Source organism: Lampris incognitus, chromosome 11 (assembly GCF_029633865.1).
Source record: "Lampris incognitus isolate fLamInc1 chromosome 11, fLamInc1.hap2, whole genome shotgun sequence".
NCBI lineage: Eukaryota > Metazoa > Chordata > Actinopteri > Lampriformes > Lampridae > Lampris > Lampris incognitus.
The window spans coordinates 35,731,669-35,753,784 of NC_079221.1; the positions used below are offsets into that span (position 1 = coordinate 35,731,669).

The 22,116-nt window shown below is 44.5% G+C and overlaps 1 protein-coding gene across 1 annotated transcript in view; it reads right to left on the minus strand.

Moving 5' to 3' along the window:
- itgb5 (integrin, beta 5) overlaps window positions 1–22,116 on the minus strand; it is a 66,780-nt gene that overhangs the window by 22,742 nt on the left and 21,922 nt on the right. The window contains exons 10-11 of the mRNA XM_056289019.1: window positions 17,277–17,451; window positions 16,882–17,136 (exon numbers count right to left, since the gene is read on the minus strand). Coding sequence (XP_056144994.1) covers window positions 16,882–17,136; window positions 17,277–17,451 — 430 coding nt within the window. The remainder of the gene's footprint in view (window positions 1–16,881; window positions 17,137–17,276; window positions 17,452–22,116) is intronic.

The following is a 22,116-nucleotide window of genomic DNA, read 5'->3' on the forward strand; positions in this document are numbered from 1 at the left end:
AGTGTTATCCCTACAACATGTAGTAGGCCTATAGAGAGATAAAGTTGAAAATTGTGATTGTTTCCTTTAAACCTACGCAAATTGTCATGGATTGGGTGTTTTTGAGTTTTGTTCAGGTCATTTGGTGTATCTATATCTCTTCACCGCCATCCCACTCTCCATTCAGCTCCTGAGTAGCAGCAGCTAATCTCCTTCCAGAGGAGATGGCTCACACATGTGCATAACCTTTTACAGATAAGAAAGAGTCACAACACAAAAAAGGCTCATTACCTTCTGGCACCTCGAGGTCACCGCTGCTGTTTTCTAGTTTTGCTACGCTGGTGGTAAAAACAAGCCAACTTGGAGGAGGATGGGGGAGGGTAATAAATGTCAGCCTGGTTTAAGATGAAGGCCTCAATGTCACGCAAGATTAAGTATGCTCTAAGGCAGTGGTTCTCAACCTTTTTGGGGTCCTGGACCCCCTGCATATTTTTGATCAACCCTGAGGACCCCTCCACCTGATCTTGGGGGAGTGGGGTTGCAATTTGATAGAAACAGTAGAAACTGCATTTTAAATTGCATTATAGCATTTATTCACTCTTTGGGGCAAAAATAAGAGCTTTCAGTTGTAACTTAGATATATGTAACAAAACAGAATATGTATTCAGTAACTTTCAGATAGATGTAACAACAGAATTTTTATGCAGTAACTTTTAACAATGCAAACGGGAGCGAGATCTCTTATTAAAATACAATAAATTACACTTGTGAAACAGATGTAATTAGAGAAAAAAGTCCTGTTACCCTTTATAGTTTAGGTAGATAAAGATCTCAGTCACATTTGAGTAAAATAATCCTATTTCTATAAATGTCATAGGATCTTTTTTTAAAGATATTTTATTTTCACGGACCCCTTGCAATTACGCCACGGACCACTAGGGGTCCGCGGACCCCCGGTTGAGAAACACCGCTCTAAGCAGTGTCTCGAAATTACAGTCAGGTGCAGCCTGCGGGTTTAGAAAGGCTCAAATTTTATGTTCAAACATTCATGTAGATCACATAATGTTAGAGCAATGGCATGCTTCAGCTCCGCTGTTAATATCCAGATAGTAACTGTCAGATTCAGAGGAGCAAAGCATGCGGCAACATCTGCTCGAACCATCCTGTCGAGTCACGGCCAAGCTGTTCACAGGGACACATGGGAGCCGGGAGGGGGAGGGAGGAACAGAAACATTAAATGCCATAAACTGTGTTTTCCTAAAAAAAAAAAATTTAAAAAAAATATTCATACCACAAAGGGAACACAGGACTGTTCAAAAACAGCGCTCTGACAAATGTGTACCAGACGGAGGAGATAAGATTGGATGCTAACTTTGTTGTAGTGTCTGAGAGGCCAGATGAACTGCTCTCCATGCATATTACACTGGACTGGGCTTTAATGAGGAAGGGATGCCTGGATGGAGGTCAGTCACCAAGATGAGCTGAAAAAAGCCACCGAAAACACAGCTGCGACACTATTGTGGTAGAACATGAAGGCTTATCGCCCTTCACCACACATGCACGATGTTTAACCTAACTATTCTGACTCACTTGTGTAACCAACTCCATATGCCCCGACTTCAGCTCAACATCATATCTGAACTATGTCCAACTTGTGTATATTTGTGCTGAGTGTGTTTTCTGCATTGTAATGTCAAATTCTAGTTTGTGTATGCCCTTCCAACAAAAACAGCCAAAACATGTGGCTTGTTAAAGTTATGCAGGGCTATGTTTGGATTCAGAAATAAAGAGACAGACGATGTGTAGTCTTCAAGATATGTGGGAGGCAGAGTCTCAACAAGGTTAAGTTGCATTTGTGCACTAGTAAAAACGAATATTATACCCGCCGCTGATAGCAGACCACTGTCTGGCTTCAAAAGGGCCAGGCTAGAGAGCTCATCCAGGCTAAAGAGCACACAGTGGGCTCGGAATTAGTGTAATTACAGGTATCAACAGCTATGAAGTGTGATTTTTTTTACATGGCTCACATCATATGGTTGACAAGAGACGACAGTCATTACCAAGCATGAAAATAATGTTTACCTCTATGTCTTTCTGCCAGAGTGTCTCAACACCCTGCTATACGACTCAACAAAAAGCAAAGGACAAACGCACATAAACGAAATGGGACAAAGGGGAAACTATACCCCTGAGAGCCTGAGATTACCTCTGTGACCTGACTTGGGCACCAAAACTTACTGATGCAACCTGCAATTTGTTTCAAGTAGTTGTCAATGTTATTTCGCTGAGCAGACATATTGCATGTCAACAGGCCATGGCATATATACATGTGAGCATGATGACGGGAGTTTGTTTGTGTTTGTGTGTGTGTGTGTGTGTGTGTGTGTGTGTGTGTGTGTGTGTGTGTGTGTGTCTTCCTATCTGTGAGGTTGGAAACAGCATGTAAAGAAACAACATGACTCACTGACATCCTTCAGAACCAAGGTGACATCCGCTCAGCCGTTTCTATCAGTTCGCATGATGCCATCATCACCATCTTAATATCATCATCATCTGACACTAGCTGGGATACAGAACTGTAAAAAAGGTGAACGCAAGAAACAGTTGATACAACCAAAGTTTTGAGACCAACAAAAGGCTATTGAGTAGGAAAGAAGAGCAAGCCAAGTCTCAGGTACAATAACTCTTTCCATGTAAGCCTTCCAGTTCACCAACAGAAACTTGATTCTTTTCAACCTTATCTGAAGAAGTGCTTCTCGGCATCAACAAGATCAGTCTGACGGTGTTCCTTGTTTCCCTCTGTGACATTAAGCTCAACTGAAACGACTCTCCTCTCTGGAGCTGACTCCATGCAGAACTAGACCCTGCAGCCCTCTTTTTTATTTTCTCAGCAGCACCCTCATTCAGAAGCTGTGCATCAAACAGTGGAGCAGGCAACATTCATAAATGTGATTTTAATGCCTTTTAAACAACCATGGTCGGCCTTTTTGTGCAAGGAATTCAAAGCCAATGGGAGGAGCATACACTCTCCAAGGCCCCTGAAGCTGCAAGAACCACCCAGAAGACCGAAATGATCTTAAGCCTATCTGCCTTCACGATAAGCCCTAAAATACAGACACTGAACCCACAAAATGAAACCAAAACACTACAATCTCTCCCCAGCTGATACTCAAAGGAGTGGCCCAATTTTCTCCAGCACAAATACTCTCACATGCTAAATCATTCAACACAAATCCCTGATGGGTATCAGTACCTCAGGATAAAAATTAGTACCTTATACACAGTTACCTGCCATAGACCTAATTATTAAATTAAGTTTCCTTTATCAATTCCCTTGGGGAAATTCAGTTACTGCAAATTAACAGATCAGTCTAGCTAGGAGCAGTGGAAGGCCACCTTCATGCTGCGCCTGGGGACCAACTCCAGTTCTTTTCCCATTGCCTTGGTCAGGGGCACAGACAGGAGTATAAACCCTAACATGCATGTTTCTTTTGGTGGTGGGAGGAAACTGGAGCACCCGGAGAAAACCCACCGCAGACATGGCGAGAACATGCAAACGCCACACAGAGGATGACCTGGGATGACCCCCAAAGTTGGACAACCCCGGAGTTTGAAGCCAGGACATTCTTGCTGTGAGGTGACAGCGCTAACCACTGGGCCACCGTGCCGCCCTAATCCCTGATGTACCACCAACTGAAAATGAAGTTTTCCTACTGCTGCAATGTGAATACATGAGAGAGCTGGAGATCAAGGAGGTAGAGAGGGAGAAAAGACTGTACTTCTATTCGTGGCTGCAGCCGTGCAGCCAATAACCTCAGATCACTGCTGGGATATGAGGTAGACGCCTGTGGCCCTGACATGTCTTATGTGTAGGGAGATACCCCGCAGCTGTAATGTGGTCCTCTAAAATCCTTTCTTTAGCAAAATGAACTACAGAACTGGCTGCACTGACCCTTGTATCACATTTTACTTAATATTTCACATTTTTGAAGCACATGCCCTCTGGAATGTTGTGTATCCTCACATGAAGCAAAACCAAATGAAAGAGGAAGGGGGGAGGGGGTTAAGGGGAGAGCCGCTCAAGACACACAACAATTCCAATGCCAAAACACACCTGCAAGGTACTTCATTAGCCTCCACAAGCCTCCGAATTTCAACTGGGAGAGAGCTAGGAAAATAACAGCATCCTAAGAGGGCTCTGTAGGCTTTTGTCTGTAACAGTCAAGTTCAGTCAAGTCTAAAAACAGGGTGTTGGACAGCAGAGAAGGAAGAGGGGTTGCACGTGTCATGTAAAATCTACTTCGCCTCAGGGTTGAAGGACTGAACAGTTGGTGCTCAGGTACAGCGTAGGTAGTTTCTGCTCCGGCTGACACAAAGCTTTAAAATTAACCTGAGGCAAACATCAACCCCTCTTTGTAGTTGTAACTGACAGAGCTTCTGCACGCTTTCAGCAATGTCTGGGAATTTTTTTTTACAAGTACAGAGAGGATTTACTTTTAAGAACATCCCAGCCTTTAAGCACAGTGGAGAATTAACCGGTTAAAAGCCTCTTTTGTTAGAAGGCAGCTGCTTCAGCAAACTAGGTCTTTTTGGACTACGGTGCAGCATCCTCTCTTAATGTGACATTCAAAACATAGGGCACGGGGTGTCCGGGTAGCGTAACGGTCTATTCCGTTGACTAACAACATGGGGATCACCAGTTCGAATCCCCGTGTTACCTCCGGCTTGGTCGGGTGTCCCTACAGACACGATTGGCCGTGTCTGCGTGTGGGAAGCCAGATGTGGGTATGTGTCCCGGCCGCTGCGCTAGCGCCTCCTTTGGTCGGTCAGGGTACTTGTTCAGGGGGGAGGGGGGGACTGAGGGGAATAACATGATCCTCCCATGCGCTACATCCTCCTGGCGAAACTCCTCACTGTCAGGTGAAAAGAAGCGGCTGGTGACTCCACATGTATCGGAGGAGGCATGTGGTAGTCGGATCGGCAGAGGGGGTGGAGCACCGACCGGGACGGCTTGGAAAATAGGGTAATTGGCCAAGCACAACTGGCCAAGTACAATCGGGGAGAAAAAGAGGGTAAAAAGCCCCCCCCCAAAAAAAACAAAAACCGTAGGCCATCATCTGCACAGTCTGTCCTCAGTATGGCATACTTGTCACTCTCAGCTCCCATCTGCAGCGGTGTTTGGTAGAAAACTATAAGATGATATATCTGAACTTTTTAACGTGACTAATAAACAGTTGCAAGTTCCTTCTATTCTTGTTCCCGAATTCCTGAGGAATTCGACGGACCCAAAAACAACAACTTGCTTTCCCGCTCCATCCCTCAAGTTGTTCTCATCATAGCACTGGGCCTGTTATTGTTGGTGGTGAGTGTACTGCACTGGCATTCATTTGGCCTGTTGACCTCACTGCTTTCTGATGGGGCTCCTAAGATACACAGGCTGCGTCCTGCTGCTTAATGTTTCGGAAAGACCAAACAATGACAAAAGCCCTCATCCAATTTTCCATTTAGCAATAGAGTCTTACAGTCAGACTGAGTGTCGACATGGCGCATTTTCTTCTCATGCTAGATGTCTTCACTGAGCAGTTCAACTGGAAAAGTATGCATTGTGTGTCTATAATTACAGACTTCAATGTTGTGGATGAAGACCACAAGTTAGCTAACTTTATTTCTTCAATTTCTGAAATAATTGTTCTGCCTGAAAATATCCCCTTAAAGGTCACCGTCAGCCCACGATTCCTGAAATAGTCAAGATATGGAGAATAAATCAAATCTGTGATTTATAAAAGAATCTGGCCGAATTTAATTGTGATAGCATGCAATTGTTTGTTGTTTGACAAATTAGAGGGTAGGGTATATATATATATATATATATATATATATATATATATATAGCTAAATGGATATATGAGTATGATATGAATAGATCATATAATATCAGATAATATCAAAAAGCAAAAGACAACAAATGTGTGCAAAATTAATTTGCAATGCAGAACTACAATGTAATAATTTTGCTTTGCATCCATTCAGCTGCGCTGCTACAGGTCTATATCCCCCACTATGTATTACTTTGGTTTTGCTGCTCAATTAGACAGAAATGTGTAGTTTGCAGATTACGCAACCAGTACTCAAGTTACAGCCATTTACAATCAACAGATCAATGTACTCAATTTACCATCATCATAGGGCATACCATTTCATGAATTATTAAACCAAGTTCCTCAACGACAAAGTCATTTCAACAACTTTTCATTGATCTGAAGAGATGCAATAACTTTCTTTTTTTTGGAAGTAGTGCATAAGAAATCACAAAAACGACTGCCAATACTGTAGAATGTGAAGTAACCGGACTAGTAGTATGCACTGGTTTTGGTACTAACAAGTTTAACACGGGTGCTGCAGCTGCCCACACTGCTCCTATGCAACGGGACGGGTTAAATGAACAAGACAGATTCGCTGCAAGAACACGAAGATAAAAATACAGTGGCTAAGGCTAACAGCACTGATGGTGAACCTTTGAGTGCCTGGGTGGCCGCCAGCCAAGCATTAAAGCCACAGCACACTGACTAATTGCTACGTGTTCCAACATTAAACACTAATCTACACCATATCCACTGAAACAAGCACAGTTTATGAACTTCTCAGGGAAGAGGGAGCTCGGCCCTGGACTGAAACCGGCGGTTGTTTTGGGACCAGGCTTGACTCGGGTTCATCGCAGTGTTTGCATTCTTGCGAAAGTTCATCAACTTCCTCCGCAGCGTGCTTCACAACAGAATCCAGCACGCAATTTTAAATAGCTTTTCAATCACAGCCAACCAAACAAACACACAAGGGAAGTATGAGCTGCACATAGTTTCCTGATAGCAAATGTGACTTTTAAAGAGTACTACCTGCATTTCAACATGTCCGTGCTATGTTTGAACCAACAGTGTGAGCTTCTCCACTAATCCTTATGCATGCTTTCACGCTGAGTGAGTGTCCCAAATCCATTTTCGGAAAAAAGGAAAAAAAAATCCAGAAACCTCTTGACAAAAATAAACAAAACAGTGACAGTGCAGAAGGCCTGAGGAGAATTCGTACTTCAATAAAGTACTGTCATGGTCCCATTAGGCATAAACAGCAATAAACACACATGTTCTCGTTTACTCTGTAAGTAGAGAGAGAGCGAGACACACACACACACGTACGTACGCCTGCGTACACATGGTGCGCACACACAGACCAGAGTTTTGAGACGGGAGAATTCTGCAAGTGTGGAAAATAAAGGCACACTATTTCTGGCAATTGGAGACTGTTGCCTGCTTAGATCATTATATAAAACCAGCTGCAGAGCTGGCTGTGGAGATGTGTGTCAGGGGGGCAGGAAGACTACAAAGTCGGGATTTATTGGAGCCTTGTGAAAAATGGGCAACAACACACGCGACTTCTCCTCGCAAGTCTTGACTGGAATATGCTCCCTAAAATAGAAACACATGGGGCACAAACAGATTTCAGTTTGTGGATAAAGCACACCGACATGCAAGCATGTTCACCTGCACACGCACACCCACACACGGGTTTTTCTCTACTTGTGAAGACCCTCATCGACAGCATTTATTCCCTAGCCCTTAACCCTCATCATCAGAACCGCAGGCCTAACCTTACTCAACCCTTGCCCTAACTCCCAGTCTTAAAAGAGACAACTGAAGAAGTGAGGACCAGTCAAAATGTCCTCAATTTGCAAAAATTTCCTCATTGTTTTTTTTTTATTTCCCCCCCTTTTTTTCCCCAACTGTATCTGGCCAATGACCCTACTCTTCCGAGCCAGGGCCAAAACCAACAACATGAAAAATAATACAGAATTATGATTTTACACAAGCAGTAAAAGAATAAAAGGGCAGTAGAGTTTTTGAAAAGCTACGAGTAGCGGGCCATGTGTGTGTGTGTGTGTGTGCAGGTACGAACATGTGTCGGATGATGGGGGGGGGGGGAATGATGCTAGTGGTGATAGCAGTAACATAACTCCTCCTGTCATTAACATCAATCGCACACACACACACACACACACACACACACGTAGGACGTGCTAAGTCCAGGTAGCGCATGGGAGGATCACGCTACCCCCCCCCCCCAGTCCCCCCCTCCCCCCAAACAGGCACTCCGACCGACCACAGGAAGCGCTAGTGCAGCGACCAGGACACATACGGCTTCCCACCCACAGATAAGGCCAACTGTGTCTGTAGGGACGCCCGACCAAGCCGGAGGTAACACGGAGGTAACACGGTGACTCGAACCAGCAATCCCTGTGTCGGTAGGCAACAGAATAGGCCGCCACACTACCCAGACGTCCCAAATGTCCTCATTGTTATGGTTAAAACAAATGTCCTTGTTTTCCTGAACACAAACACACAACACACAAATCTGATGTTTGAAACTGTCATTTCTAGTGCTACACCACACGAAGCCCGACTCCATATCCATAAGGTTCTCACTAGCCTACACCTCATTCTCTCTTTACGCACTGCCGAGAGATGCTCAGTGTACACAAGCCTCAGCGCTACATGCACACACACCACCAAAACACCGACTGGCTGCAAGGACGGCCTGACGGACACTAAAGAGTTCATTCCCAGGACAATTAAAAAACTGAACGCTTTCCAGGTGCCGTCAGCTGACCCATCCAAAATACTCCCCCCGTGCCTCCCATTTCCAGACGCCTCTTTTACAACCTCCCTCCCCCCCCTTAGCTCCATTCAGAGGACACTGACACTGCCCCGCGACCAGCTCTCCAGGCTGTCGGACGCGCTAACTTTGGAGCCTGATTAATGATTCTGAGCCCCAGTCAGAGAGGGCATCGCTCTCACTTGTGCGCACACACAAACACACACACACACACACACACACACACACAAACACACACACACACACACACACACACACACGTAGGACAGTGACCAGGGGCCGCATGCCACGGTGTACAGAGCCTAAAACAAACCATTTAACTTTTCTTTCACACTCCTGCATCCTTTGGCGGTGTTTAAACTACATCAGTCTGCTGAGTGTAGATGCATATTGCACAACTGTCTGTGTCAACAGTGACCCACATCCAGATTTCAAAACACGTGACTTGGAACTCTGCCAACTGTTAACAAACATCGTGACTTACTAAAAACACACCATCAAGGACCCCTATCAATCTAAACAAGTAAAAAAAAAAAAAAAACAACCCTGCAGCAATCACCTCCATTCATCGACCTGTGTGTGTAATACCGTCAGCTGTGAAAGATAAGGAGAGTGAGTTTACCCAAGCTGTCATGGAGATAGCGTATCATTGTGGATCATCGCAAAAATAAATTTGAGGTAGGTGGATGAGACGGCACGGTTTAAACAGTGTTGAAGTGAATAAGGTAAAGGAGGAAAATGCCACAGGATTCCATAGTCAAGTCTTTACAGAAGGATTTCCTTTCAGTAAGGTTTTGCTGGTATTATGTGTGCGTCAGTCAGGCATATTGCTGGTGGAAAGGTTGAACTTTTTTTTTTTCCCCTAAAAAGGTTCGGGTCAATATATGAATATGACTGCTCAACGCTTCTTTGGCAAACCGGAATAACCAGAGATCAACTTTCGACCCCGATTTACATTTGATGTGGATTATGACGCCTGTACATAGTTAATCCTTGTGTATATATCTCAAGATTGTTGTGTTGCTATTCTATGTTAAGTACACTGTGAGAGCCATGAAACCGGAGTCAAATTCCATGTATGTGCAAACTTACATGGCCAATAAACTTGATTCTGATTAACAACCAAATTCCCTGGGGCATCTGGATAGCATAGCGGTCTATTCCGTTGTCTACCAACATAGGGATAGCTGGTTTGGTTCTCCATGTTACCTCCGACTTAGTCGGGCGTCCCTACAGACACAATTGGCCGTGTCTGCGGGTGGGAAGCCGGATGTGGGTATGTGTCCTGGTCGCTGCACTAGCACCTCCTCTGGTTGGTCAAGGCGCCTGTTCGGGGGGAAGGGGAAACTGGGGGGAATAGCGTGATCCGTCCATGCGCTATGTCCCCCTGGTGAAACTCTTCACAGTCAGGTGAAAAGAAGCGGCTGGCGACTCCATATGTATCGGAAAGGCATGTGGTAGTCTGCAGCCCTCCCCGGCTCGGCAGAGGGGATGGAGCTTCTGATGTTGATGTTCAACTACTGAGCCACTAGCTGCTTCTGAGTCAGTGTGGAAGTACGTCTCCTACTGGTCTCCAGTTCCCACATACGTTTCATATAGCCCCTTTCCTGGTCTGCTGTTATAGTAGTGTCCATCAGTTCCAGGTTCTCGGCTCTTGTCCATGAATGTCTTGTTCCAGTGGCCCATTTCTCATCAGGTTGTCCTGGTTCCTCAACACCTGATGCAGACCTTGTTGACATGGGTGACATCTGAGCTGGTGTGACTGACTCTATTCAAGATTCAAGTTACTCATGAATATACTCACACATTAGGAGTCTAAGCCATGGACTCGTACTGGATACTTGTCCCCAACTGGGGGTTTGAACCCCCTATCTCTCGCATGGAAAGCCAATGTTCTTACCAACTGAGCTACCCAGCTCTCTCTCTCTCTCTCTCTCTCTCTCTCTCTCTCTCTCTCTCTCTCTCTCTCTCTCTCTCTCTCTCTCTCTCTCTCTCTCTCTCTCTCTCTCTCTCTCTCTCTCTCTCTCTCTCTCTCTCTCTCTCTCTCTCTCTCTCTCTCTCTCTCTCTCTCTCTCTCTCTCTATATGCACATATATACATACATACATACACACATATATATATATATAGATATGTAAAAGGGACGCAAAACCGTCAAACAGCGAACCATTCACTACACAAACCATGGCCCAGTTTGCACAAGTGAGCCGCATTTTTTCGGTTCCACAAGGACACAAAATTTGGAAGGTTTTGTGCATGCAGGACTCTCCCTTCCCTTTCCCTATCCCTCATTGCATAGGCATACTTGGCCCAGAAAGTTGATTCTGATTCTGAATTGATGAATGCAGGCTGAATTTATGTTGCACTTTATGTTGGGAAAAATGTAGTTATACTGTAAGTATTTTATTCATTCATTCATCTTCAGCCACTTCTCCGGGGTCGGGTCGCAGTGGCAGCAAGCTAAGTACGGCACTCCAGATGTCCCTCTCCCCAGCAACGCCCTCCAGCTCCTCCTGGGGGATCCCAAGGCATTCCCAGGCCAGACTGGACATGTACTCCCTCCAGCGAGTTCTGGGTCTACCCCGGGGTCTCCTCCCAGTTGGCCGTGCCTGGTAAACCTCCAAAGGAAGGCGCCCGGGACGCATCCTAATCAGATGCCTGAACCACCTCAACTGGCTCCTTTCAATGTGAAGGAGCAGCGGCTCTACTCCGAGCTCCCTCCGGATGTCCGAGCTCCTCACCCTATCTCTAAGGCTGAGCCCATTGAGGAAACTCATTTCAGCCGCTTGCATCTGCGATCTCACCCTTTCGGTCACTACCCATGACTGACCTTAGGTGAGGATTGGAATGAAGACTGACTGGTAAATTGAGAGCTTTGCCTTCCAGCTCAGCTCCTTCTTTACCACAACGGTCCGGTACAATGTCCGCATTACTGCTGATGCTGCACCAATCCGCCTGTCAATCTCCCACTCCATCCTACCCTCACTAGTGAACAAGACCCCGAGATACTTGAGCTCCTTGTAAGTAAGTATTTTATGTTTGTTTTAAATAGTATGTAAGTATTTTATGTTTGTTTTAAATAGTATGTAGGCAAAGTGGCACTTTTTTTCTCTCCTATATTTGTGTTGATATTCCGCTCTTGATTAGTTGACCACTTATAACACCATTGATGGTTTTGGAAAAAAAAACCGCTACACACACACACACACACACACACACACACACACACACACACACACACACACACACACACACACACACACACACACACACATATATATATATCAATACAGATGCAGGAAGAAAGTTTTAATACATAGCAGTACAGGCCTGTTTCGTGTGTCGTGCACTCATCAGCTCATTTCCTGCATCTGTATTGATATTCCGCTCCTCATTAGTTGAGCACTTATAACAACACCATTGATGGTTTCGGGGAAAAAAATGCTATACAGTATATATATATATATATATATATATATATATATATATATATATATATATATATATATATTAACAGACTGTATTTTATCTTATTTAAGACTGTACTTTTCTTGTATCCTTAATCACACCACCAACGCCAAGTAAGATTCCTAGCACATGTAATGTACATAGCAATAAAAGTATTTCTGATTCTGATGCGGGTTGTACCATTTATCATCTCTTGCCCAATACCCAGACTTAACCTTATGTAATCTAATAGTACTGAAGCAGATGATCTGAGCGGATGTCCTCAACAATGTCCTCATTCATCAATACACTGTATGCATGTGACAGAACGTGATTGGTGGGCGTTCCTGTGCTCGTGCTCAGACTCGACCAATGACGACTCGTTTGATTTAATTAATCTTGTAGGCAGGTCCACGTTTCAGAGAGGCATTCTGGGTGTTTGTCACAGAAGCTTTGGCTGGTGAGTACTTGATGTCACCACACACACACCCAATTACATCTTAACCCTACTGTCAGCCCAGCAGGCATTGGGTATCAACAGGGTGTGGAGTGTTACCTCTCTCTCTCGCTCTGCAGCTCACACAGCTGCTAAAGATATTAAAGAATGTGGCCTGCCGAGGGAGATGGGAGGGAGGAGACTATTCCAGAAATGCTAAATACACAAATATGACTTCTAAGATAAACACAACCAAAACATGACAGTAAATGTCAGCATAAGGCATTAATGTCTTGAACAGCATGACAGTATGTCACAGAAGGCAATATATGTGACAACCATGCAACATTTCACCGAAATACAAATGGTTTAAAAAGGCTGACCTAGTGTTGTGAAGCCCCATGCATCAGTGCTTAAAAGCTATAATAAAGAAGATTAAGCAATAGAGAAGATTTAGTCAACTCTAAGCGCCATGGGGTTGTTTACAGTGAGGCCCAGCATGTTCCTGCACAGCTGTCTTTTTTATGAACCAAGCTCCCGTCACTTTGCAGAAGTTAGTGCTGCCTGTCTTCTGCCCCATTGGCATAGTAATGCCATCACACAAGCTAAGCGTGAGGAGTGGATGGCTTCATCAAGACGGATTTCAATCCTCTTTAGGACCACCGAAAGTTGCATAGTGTTCATGTTGAGGAAGGGGAATGGACCAACCAGCCCACAATGAAATACAAACACTAGGTTTTTTTTTTTTATAATGTTGTAGGGGACTTATTGTGAAAGATAGCATTGTTGAAAAAGACACACACACACACAGTGTTCTCACGCTTTGACCTGGTGACTGTGACACGCTGGAGGGTGCAGCGACGGGTTTGGGAGGGAAGAGGGAAGGGTTTTATTTTTTGTGTTGTGTTACAATAACACGTGTGTTCTAGATAGATAGATAGATAAATAGATAGATAAAAACGTTGAAATTGAGGAGGCGGACATATCTTTTTTTACTACAGAGAACGTACTGAAAAAGGTACCGTGGGGTACCAGTACTGAATTCCAGGTACCGTTCAGTTCAAATGTGTACAATACACAACCCTAATGGTCAATTTTCAAAATTGTGGCCAATTTGTTATAGGGATAGTCAGTGATAGTGTCTATAATGTGAATTCCTGGATATTAAATGTTCATCTGCAATTTTCTGTAGTGGTCCCAGTAATATGTGCTGTTAAAGTGTACTGAAGTAGCATATCATGGTTAAGCTATGTTCTAGTAACATAAAGGCTATGAAAGCGGTTGCAAGAACAATACTATCCACTCATATCTTGGGACATTTGATTTGAAAATTAACTTAATTTAATTGTAAGTATACCTATTCTAATCTGTTAACTCCCCTCCTCTTTCATTGGTTTCTATCTGCGGATGCCTGTCGTTTTTCTAAGACTCACTCTGTATTGAGGGTTTTGTAAGAGGGATTGTTATTTGAGGTGTTTTAACTGTGTACTCTCCCTCATGACTCTTAGCACATGGAGAGCTTGTTTCCCTCCTCCTCTGCTCCATGCTGGACTGTTATGGTGTCTAACCAGATGTGGAAAGAGCAGCAACATATTCTGTTCTTAGCGTTTCAGTAGTATCCATGAGCAGCAATATTCTGTTCATTACTGTGCGATAAATGTGGAATGAGCTGGAACTGCTGCGCCAATTCATTTTATTCTGTTTATTTATGTTTTTGATTGCCCCCCCCACTTTTCTCCCAAATTGTATCCGGCCAATTACCCCACTCTTCCAAGCCATCCCGGTCACGGCTCTACCTCCTCTGCTGATCCGGGGAGGGCTGCAGACTACCACATGCCTCCTCCGATACATATGGAGTCGCCAGCTGCTTCTTTTCACCCGACAGTGAGGAGTTTCACCAGGGGAACGTAGCATGTTGGGGGATCACACTGTTTCCCCCAGTCCCCTCCAGGTGCTCCGACCAACCAGAGGAGGCGCTAGTGCAGCGACCAGGACACATACCCACATCCGGCTTCCCACCCGCAGACACAGCCAATTGTGTCTGTAGGGATGTCCGACTAAGCTGGAGGTAACACGGGTATTCAAATCGGCGATCCCCATGCTAGCAGGCAACAGAACAGACCACCACGCCACCTGGACACCCTCGCCAATTCATTTTAAAAAAAGCAACGACCAATAGGGAAACTCTGATATACCTGTTTACCAGTGACATCGTTGGACAGCCGACCAATCGTGTAACTTCAATGACGTTGTTGGTCACCTGATCCAGCAGCCCAATCGTGTAATTTTGTCAGTCAGTCATTCCAAACATGATCAGTCACGGACTTTTGTGTTTGTAGGGCTGGCCCGCTGGTCCGGTCCAGCCAAAAAAAATTCAGGTGTCAAACAACATGCAGCTATACTCCGTGTATCATAGATTAAATTTTACATCAACTTCACAATGTCCCAATAACCCTGGGCCTTATCACCACATCTGACACAGACCCATCCATCTATCAGTACGAAACAGCTTAATTCAGTCAGATCAGTATTTCAGATATATGATCATATCTTACTGTCAAACAGATAAGATGAAAGCAAGCTCTGTGGGGTAACTACTTCCAGACATCCTAACTAGATAGCAAGCTTGATATGAAGTATTCTGTGTAAAATGAAAGTAAAAGCATTGATGGCAGTGTGCCAGACAATTTCCTCTTTAATAAAGCTACTGTGCCTTTAATGCAATTTATCAGTATGTCTGCCATACCGACTCCCGTTGTTGCCCCCAGACATTCACCACAAAAAAGCTGCTCTCATTGGCATGCAACCCATCCGGGTGGTTCATAATGCCATTTACAAGTTATTTTAACAGGGTTGCTCACAACAGACCTTCATATTAAACCTTGTGGGTTTTGAAGAAACATACACACAGAGGAATTAATATGCACAACAGTCTTCCTACAGGCTACTCTATGACAACTAACTAACTGAGCCGCAGAAGTGAGGAGGGCAGAGGAGGTGAGGAGGTGTATTGTTTGGTATTTCTGGGAGCTCATTATGGTTCCAGAAATGGCCGAACATGCTGAGAGAGGAGGAAAAGAGAGAGTGGATGAATTAGGTATTGAAGTGTTAACATTTAATGACTGCTTACAGATGGTCAGCCCAGCAAGCAAATGACCATTAAGTATCGGTCCATTTGGTGTGTCCTCCATTGCTGACTAAACGAAAGCCACAGCTTTTACTGTGTATAGATAAATAGGCCCAGGCATTGTGTTTGGGGAGCGCACCAAAGCCAGCCCCACTGATACAAAGCCCTCTCTGTGGTTTCAGAGGAACAGCCGTTGGCTAGGAGGAGATGTGGCAGCGGGCCCTCCCCATCCAGCCAGAATTAGAAGAGGCTTGGACCCGATGTTATGGGAACGCAATGGGTCTGCCTGTTTAGAGTGGCTGAGCAGGTACACTTAGCCAACCTGCCTATTCATACCAAGTCTCAGAGCTATCTGGGGGAGCGGATTCAAGCCAGGGCATCTGCAATAGATGGGAGGTTTGTTGCCATCGACACATGCATGTTTCATTAACACAGCATATCTGAGGCCTCAGGAGATGGACATAAGGAGAGCATGGGGGTTTGGGAATTAATTCTCATCTCTTACAGCCATCATGGTCTCTGGCTCTGTTTGTCGCTCATTTTCAACTTTCACAAAGTGTTGCCTGGGAAGGTCATTTTCATTACACTTTAGTCTCACCCAGAACATTCACTCCAATTTCCATTCCTGCGTGAAACCCTCTGCATCACTCTTTGGCCCAAGAGCATTCCAAGACAAACATCACATCAAGACAATCCCTCAGGGGAAGATACCCCATAAAACATGAGCTGAGCATTACAAGTCCCCTACAGCTGCTCTTCTATGCTGTGTTATGGGAAGTGGCCAGAAGTCCTGCAGGTGAGCAGGTGAAAGAATAGAAATAGCTTTTTAAGGATGTGCTTGACTACCAACACACACCCAGAACAGGTATGGGAAATTGTGTCAACATGCTTAATATCTGGTTGTAACCAATAACATGCAGCATGCAGCAGACCTGAATACAGACCTACCTTTTTATTGTAAAATCTCAAAGCTTGTCAAATGATCCTCTGTCGATTTTAAGAATTAGTGTGATGTGTTGGTTCAGTAACTGTAGAGCAGTGCTTTATCAACAGTAAGTACCTTTTTAACAAATTAATCAAAGCTGGTGAAAGACAAGAGTGTATTGCAGGATTTGCAGTTGCTCTAGAGGGCAACCTCTCTGTAGAAAAGCAAAAACAAAGCTCATAACAAGACAAACTATCCTTAGTGCACATTTTAATGTCAAGACAGTGTAGTGTCAATATTCAATACCTGAGCAGAGGATGCCCTTGTGTCGGGCACAGGAGAAGTTATCGCACTCGCAGAAGCTTCCATAGATCTTGCCGAACTCTGATTCATAGCACAGGCACTGGTTGCAGCTGCACTCCCCTCGTCCACTGCAGACCTGCTTACCCTCAGCCTCACGGCAGGCGCTCATGTACAGACTGCCCGCCTCTCCCTCCTGGCATTCGCAGTGGGCACCCAGGTAGCCTGGCTCGCAGCGACAGATCCCACAGTTATAGGTACCTGATAGGGGAAATCCAGGTAAACCAATTCAACAGTCTGATTCACAGGTGGAACTATTTGGAATGTATTGAAAAAGCAAATGGCTGGAATGAATCTCAATGAAGGTCATTCCACTCAAGCACAGCCCCCAACCCTGTTACCTATGGAGCTGCAGATGCTGCTGTTGGCCTGCGCTGTCCGGGCGCAACTGCAGTCGCACTGATAATCCACAGTTACCTCCAGGCGGTCTTTAAAGCCCACAGGCTTGATTGTAAAGGTCTGGTCCGAGTCTCGGAAAGAACAGCTCCTCGCCTCCACACTCACATTGAAGGATACCTGGAAAGACAAAAAGCAGTGGTGGGGCCATCAGCAATGATGTCAAAAGGATCCACAAGGGGTTCGGATAAACTGGCAAGTTATGGAGCAAGATGCTGTATTCACGGAGGAAAAGGTAGTGGTTTTAACTTTTCTGTGAAGAGATTTTAACCTGTGGTCACACCACAGGCAGAACGGATAACCTGGAGCATGTGCAGTATGTCATCGCAGCAGCTGAAATACTGGCACCGATTTTCTAAGCACTGTCCGTGACAAAATATTTTCTGCACAAAAACTTGAGTTAAATGAAATTATATGATCAATATGTTATTACTTAATAAGTCAGGTTATTTGAAGCAAGGTAACCATTTTTTGAACCAAAATCAATCTAGAAAAACAAAAGAAATGATGGATGTTTTTCAGCTGATATTATAAATCAAAAACAGAATAGGGACTGAATGGCAGCATAAATTACATGCTGTTGTGTTACATTTTCAATAAGACAATCTGTAGTGGTTTATTTCAACTGTTTTCTGTAGGAATTTGTATGTAAGTGCCAGAAATGGCCTCAGCACTGAAATTTAATTTTTTAAGTTTAATTTAAGTTTCCTTTATTAATCCCCTTGGGGAAATTCAGTTATTGCAAATTAACCCATCCTAGCTGTGACCTGTGTAGCTAGGAGCAATGGGCTGCCGCATGCTGCGTCCGGGGACCAACTCCAGTTCTTTTCCCATTGCCTTGGTCAGGGGCACAGACAGGAGTATAAACCCTAACATGCATGTCTTTTTGATGGTGGGGGAAACTGGAGCACCGGGAGAAAACCCACCGCAGACACGGGGAGAACATGCAAACTCCACACAGAGGACGACCTAGGATGACCCCCAAGGTTGGACAACCCCGGCATTTGAACCCAGGACCTTCTTGCTGTGAGGCAACAGCAATAACCACTGCACCACCGTGCCACCCAATCAGGTGCACCTGGTTTGTAGACACCTCTGCTAACATAGGTCCCAAAATAAACATCACCAAAATCGTAGTGCTTTCAGTTGTGGAGTGACCCTAGCGTTGGGTCAAGTTCACTTGCATCAAGAGATTTGGGGTAGGCTCAGAACAAGCTTTTATTAAAAAAAAAAAAAAAAAGAATAAGTTATCCCCCACTGCCAAAGAGCTGTTCCATCCCATTTATACTTTTCATTTTGGCCTGGCACACAGGCACTAACAATAAAAGTTCAGCAACTAGACCAGCTGTGAACCGTGCATGACCCCTGGATGTTGTGTTTACGCGTGGCTTCAACTCACTCAAGGAGGGGTTCACAACAGATGGTTGATATGGCTTGTAGATGTATCTTAAGCCAAATCTGAACCAAGACATGGGCCCTACACCCATTTGATTGCTCTGAGGGAGGAAGTCTTACAAGAAGAGAAACCCGGCCCTTCTTGTTTCGGCTTGTTCCAACATGAGCAAGGTCCTCTCTGTATCGTCCTCACTCCCTCTAATGATCCATAATCTGTTTGCGATGGTACATGGACATAACTGATTAATAGCAGTTTCATGTCCTGGTCTAAAAAAAAATAGGTCCATTTTGCAGAGTCAGCATTGTTTAAACGATCTCTTTCAAAAAGCAGATGAGATAAACTGCACGTCTGAGAAAGAACTGGGTGCTGTAACTGGGTTTTGCTTACTCAGATTTTGACTTACCCTGACAAAGACAAACCAGATAAAGTCATCTATGCCTTTGTCGCTGTATGTTTGGGTTTACAGCATGTAAAGACACTCATAGTGGAACAGTAACTATCCTCAATACTCACCACCTAAAGTGTAACTCAGCATTAGTCTTTGGCAATGCTGCTATAAATCTTAACAGCTGACTGTAATGCACATATTAGTGTAATGTCAAAGCGTCCTGTAAAACCATATTTTAAAGTACAAATTAAGCAAAATGCATGCTATACAACTCTCAAAACAAAGACAGTCAGCCTCAAGAAACTGGCCAACCAATAAGAGAAAAAGGAAATGACAACATTTACATAATATAAAACAATTTGTATGAACATAAAGGGTGGAAACAGCTGTAGAAATAACTCAGCGGTCTATTTGGGGTTGACTATTCTCATCAGTTTTGGAGCGATGTCTACTTGAGTGTTCAGAAATCAACAGCGTGCTGAGGAGGCAACATTTAGTGCTTTGAAGCTCCAACTACAAGTTCAAGGCAAACTTGAGATTCATGCCCAAAGCAAATATTAGGCCCTCTTATCCACCCTTGGGCCTGTTTATGTTGGCAACAACTGTATGGATCTGTATCTTTTAAAGACAGAATTGCCTTATCACTCAACTTACAGATGAACTCCCCATTTCTGGCCCTGTGTACTGTTATTTCCCCATCTAATTTTTCTTTGTTCCATCTTGAGAAGAGCTGTGAGCTACAGTGTGGAGCCAAAAGAGGAGAAAATGGGGGATCTAACTGATCCCTACTGGAATGGTCTTTATGTGTTGGTGTACGAGAAGGGACAGCAGTCGAATTCTATAATAAAAGAGTGATATCGCTCATTATTCAGCTGTATGTTTGAATATGTAAGAGGGTAGTGGCACCAAATAAGTAGCAATAAACCCTGATGAATATATCTTAATACACAAAATGGTGCACCCATTAAATGCATACAATATGCACACTTGAGTGATCAAATAAGTCTCAAACACATTGCCAGCAGCCATACCAACATGTACCCTGGTTCTGCTGAATGACTGAAGCTAAGCAGGTGTGGGCTTGGCTAATACTTGGACGGAAGACCTCCCAAGAAAAACTGAGTTGCTGCTGGAAGTGGTGTTGGGGGGCTAGTAGGGGGCAGTCTTCCTTCTAGTCCTAATAAAAACAACAATATATCAAATACCAATCCCCGAGGGCAGTGACAGAGACACTGTGCTGTAGGAGATGCCAGCCTTCGGATGAGACGTTAAACCGAGGTCCTGACTCACTGTGGTCATTAAAGATCCTATGGCACTTATCTCAAAGAGCAAGGGGTCCCCCGGTGTCCTGGCAAAATTCTCAACCTGGCTCTCTCCATCTGGCCACCTAATCATCCCCCCATGTAATTGGCTCAATGATTCCTCCCTCTCCACCATAAGCTGATGTGTGGTGAGTGTTCTGGCGCAAAATGGCTGCCATGCATCAGCCAGGTGGGTGCTACACATTGGTGGTGGTTGAGGTGAGTTTTCCCCTTTCTCTGTGAAGCACTTTGGGTGTCAAGATTAAGCGCTATATAAATGTAATCCATTATTATTAATTCTTCAGTCGTATAGCCGAGTATCAGAGCACTTAAGTCCAGTAGTGCTGCTGGGAGTTCCCTCAGACCAACACAAATTATACAGGAAGAGCCTTTTTAATGAGTTAGTGAAAGACGGCACATCCAGTCCTGCCTGCATGTCTGCCCGCTTCACTCTTCCACTGCAACGCGGGAGACTTAATGAGTTAACAAGGGACACAATTGGATTAACGATACATGAGTCACAAGGGGGCTGGTTCACCCAATCATGTGGCTCATTAAGACAAGTATGAAGTTGTAGAGTATTCTCGGTGGGTGGGGGAACTACTGAGTTTACCGCAAGAGAATGAGAAGGACATGGCTGGCAAGGACAATGGGCCTCGTACACTAGAAAAAATAGTAGAAATGTTCTTACTTTTTGCATGAAATATGTGCTCGCAAAATTAGCACTGGATTCATGACACATGTGCACCAGCCAATTTTGTTCTTGCCACCATGCACATGTTAGTAGATCAGAATCATTCTAAATCGACAGGCGCGTGCCCGCTATTTGTAATAAGCATAATGCCACGCCCCCATTTCTCCACATAAGGAAATACGTTTGCCTAGAGGCATATCAAGGAGAAAGCAGAGAAGTTGTTGGAAGAAGAGAGAGGCATGGCCCCTAAAGACCAAAAGAAAAAGAATTTCACCAGTGAAGAAAGTGAAACCATCGTGTTGGAGGTAGAAGCTAGAAAAGGCACATCTTTCTGTAGTGTTTCCTCTGCAGTGAAAATGGTTTAAAAAAATGAGGCTCAGGCTACAATATCTTCCAGCAAAGCTAGACATGCCATCTTGCCACTTGCTTGGAGGTGAATCAGAATCCTTTATGTACCCTGAATGCCTTTTAATAGGCTACTAATTAACCAATTGCACATTGGCTACATATGCGCAAATTGATTTCACTAGAAAATGGTGGGAGTAGCCGATCATTATAAGTCATCAATAAAAACATTGAAAACCCAAACTGTTACATTTCAATATGGAAATTCTCTTATACTCCATTGCAAGCTAGAACAGGACATTCAGTTTTTAAAGCTGAATTTTTTTCTCCCCAATTGTACCTAGCCAATCACCCTGCTCTCTGAGCTGCCCCGGTCGCTGCTCCACCCCCTCTGCCAATCATGTGGAATAGCCAGCCGCTTCTTTTCACCTGACAGTGAAGAGTTTTGACAGGGGGGCGTAGTGCGTGGGAGGATCACGCTATTCCCCCCAGTTCCCCCTCCCCCTGAACAGGCGCCTTGACCGAACAGAGGAGGCGCTAGTGCAGCAACCAGGACACATACACACATCTGGCTTCCCACCTGCAGACACGGCCAATTGTGTCTGTAGGGACGTCCGACCAAGCCGGAGGTAACATGGGGATTCGAACCGGCGATACCCGT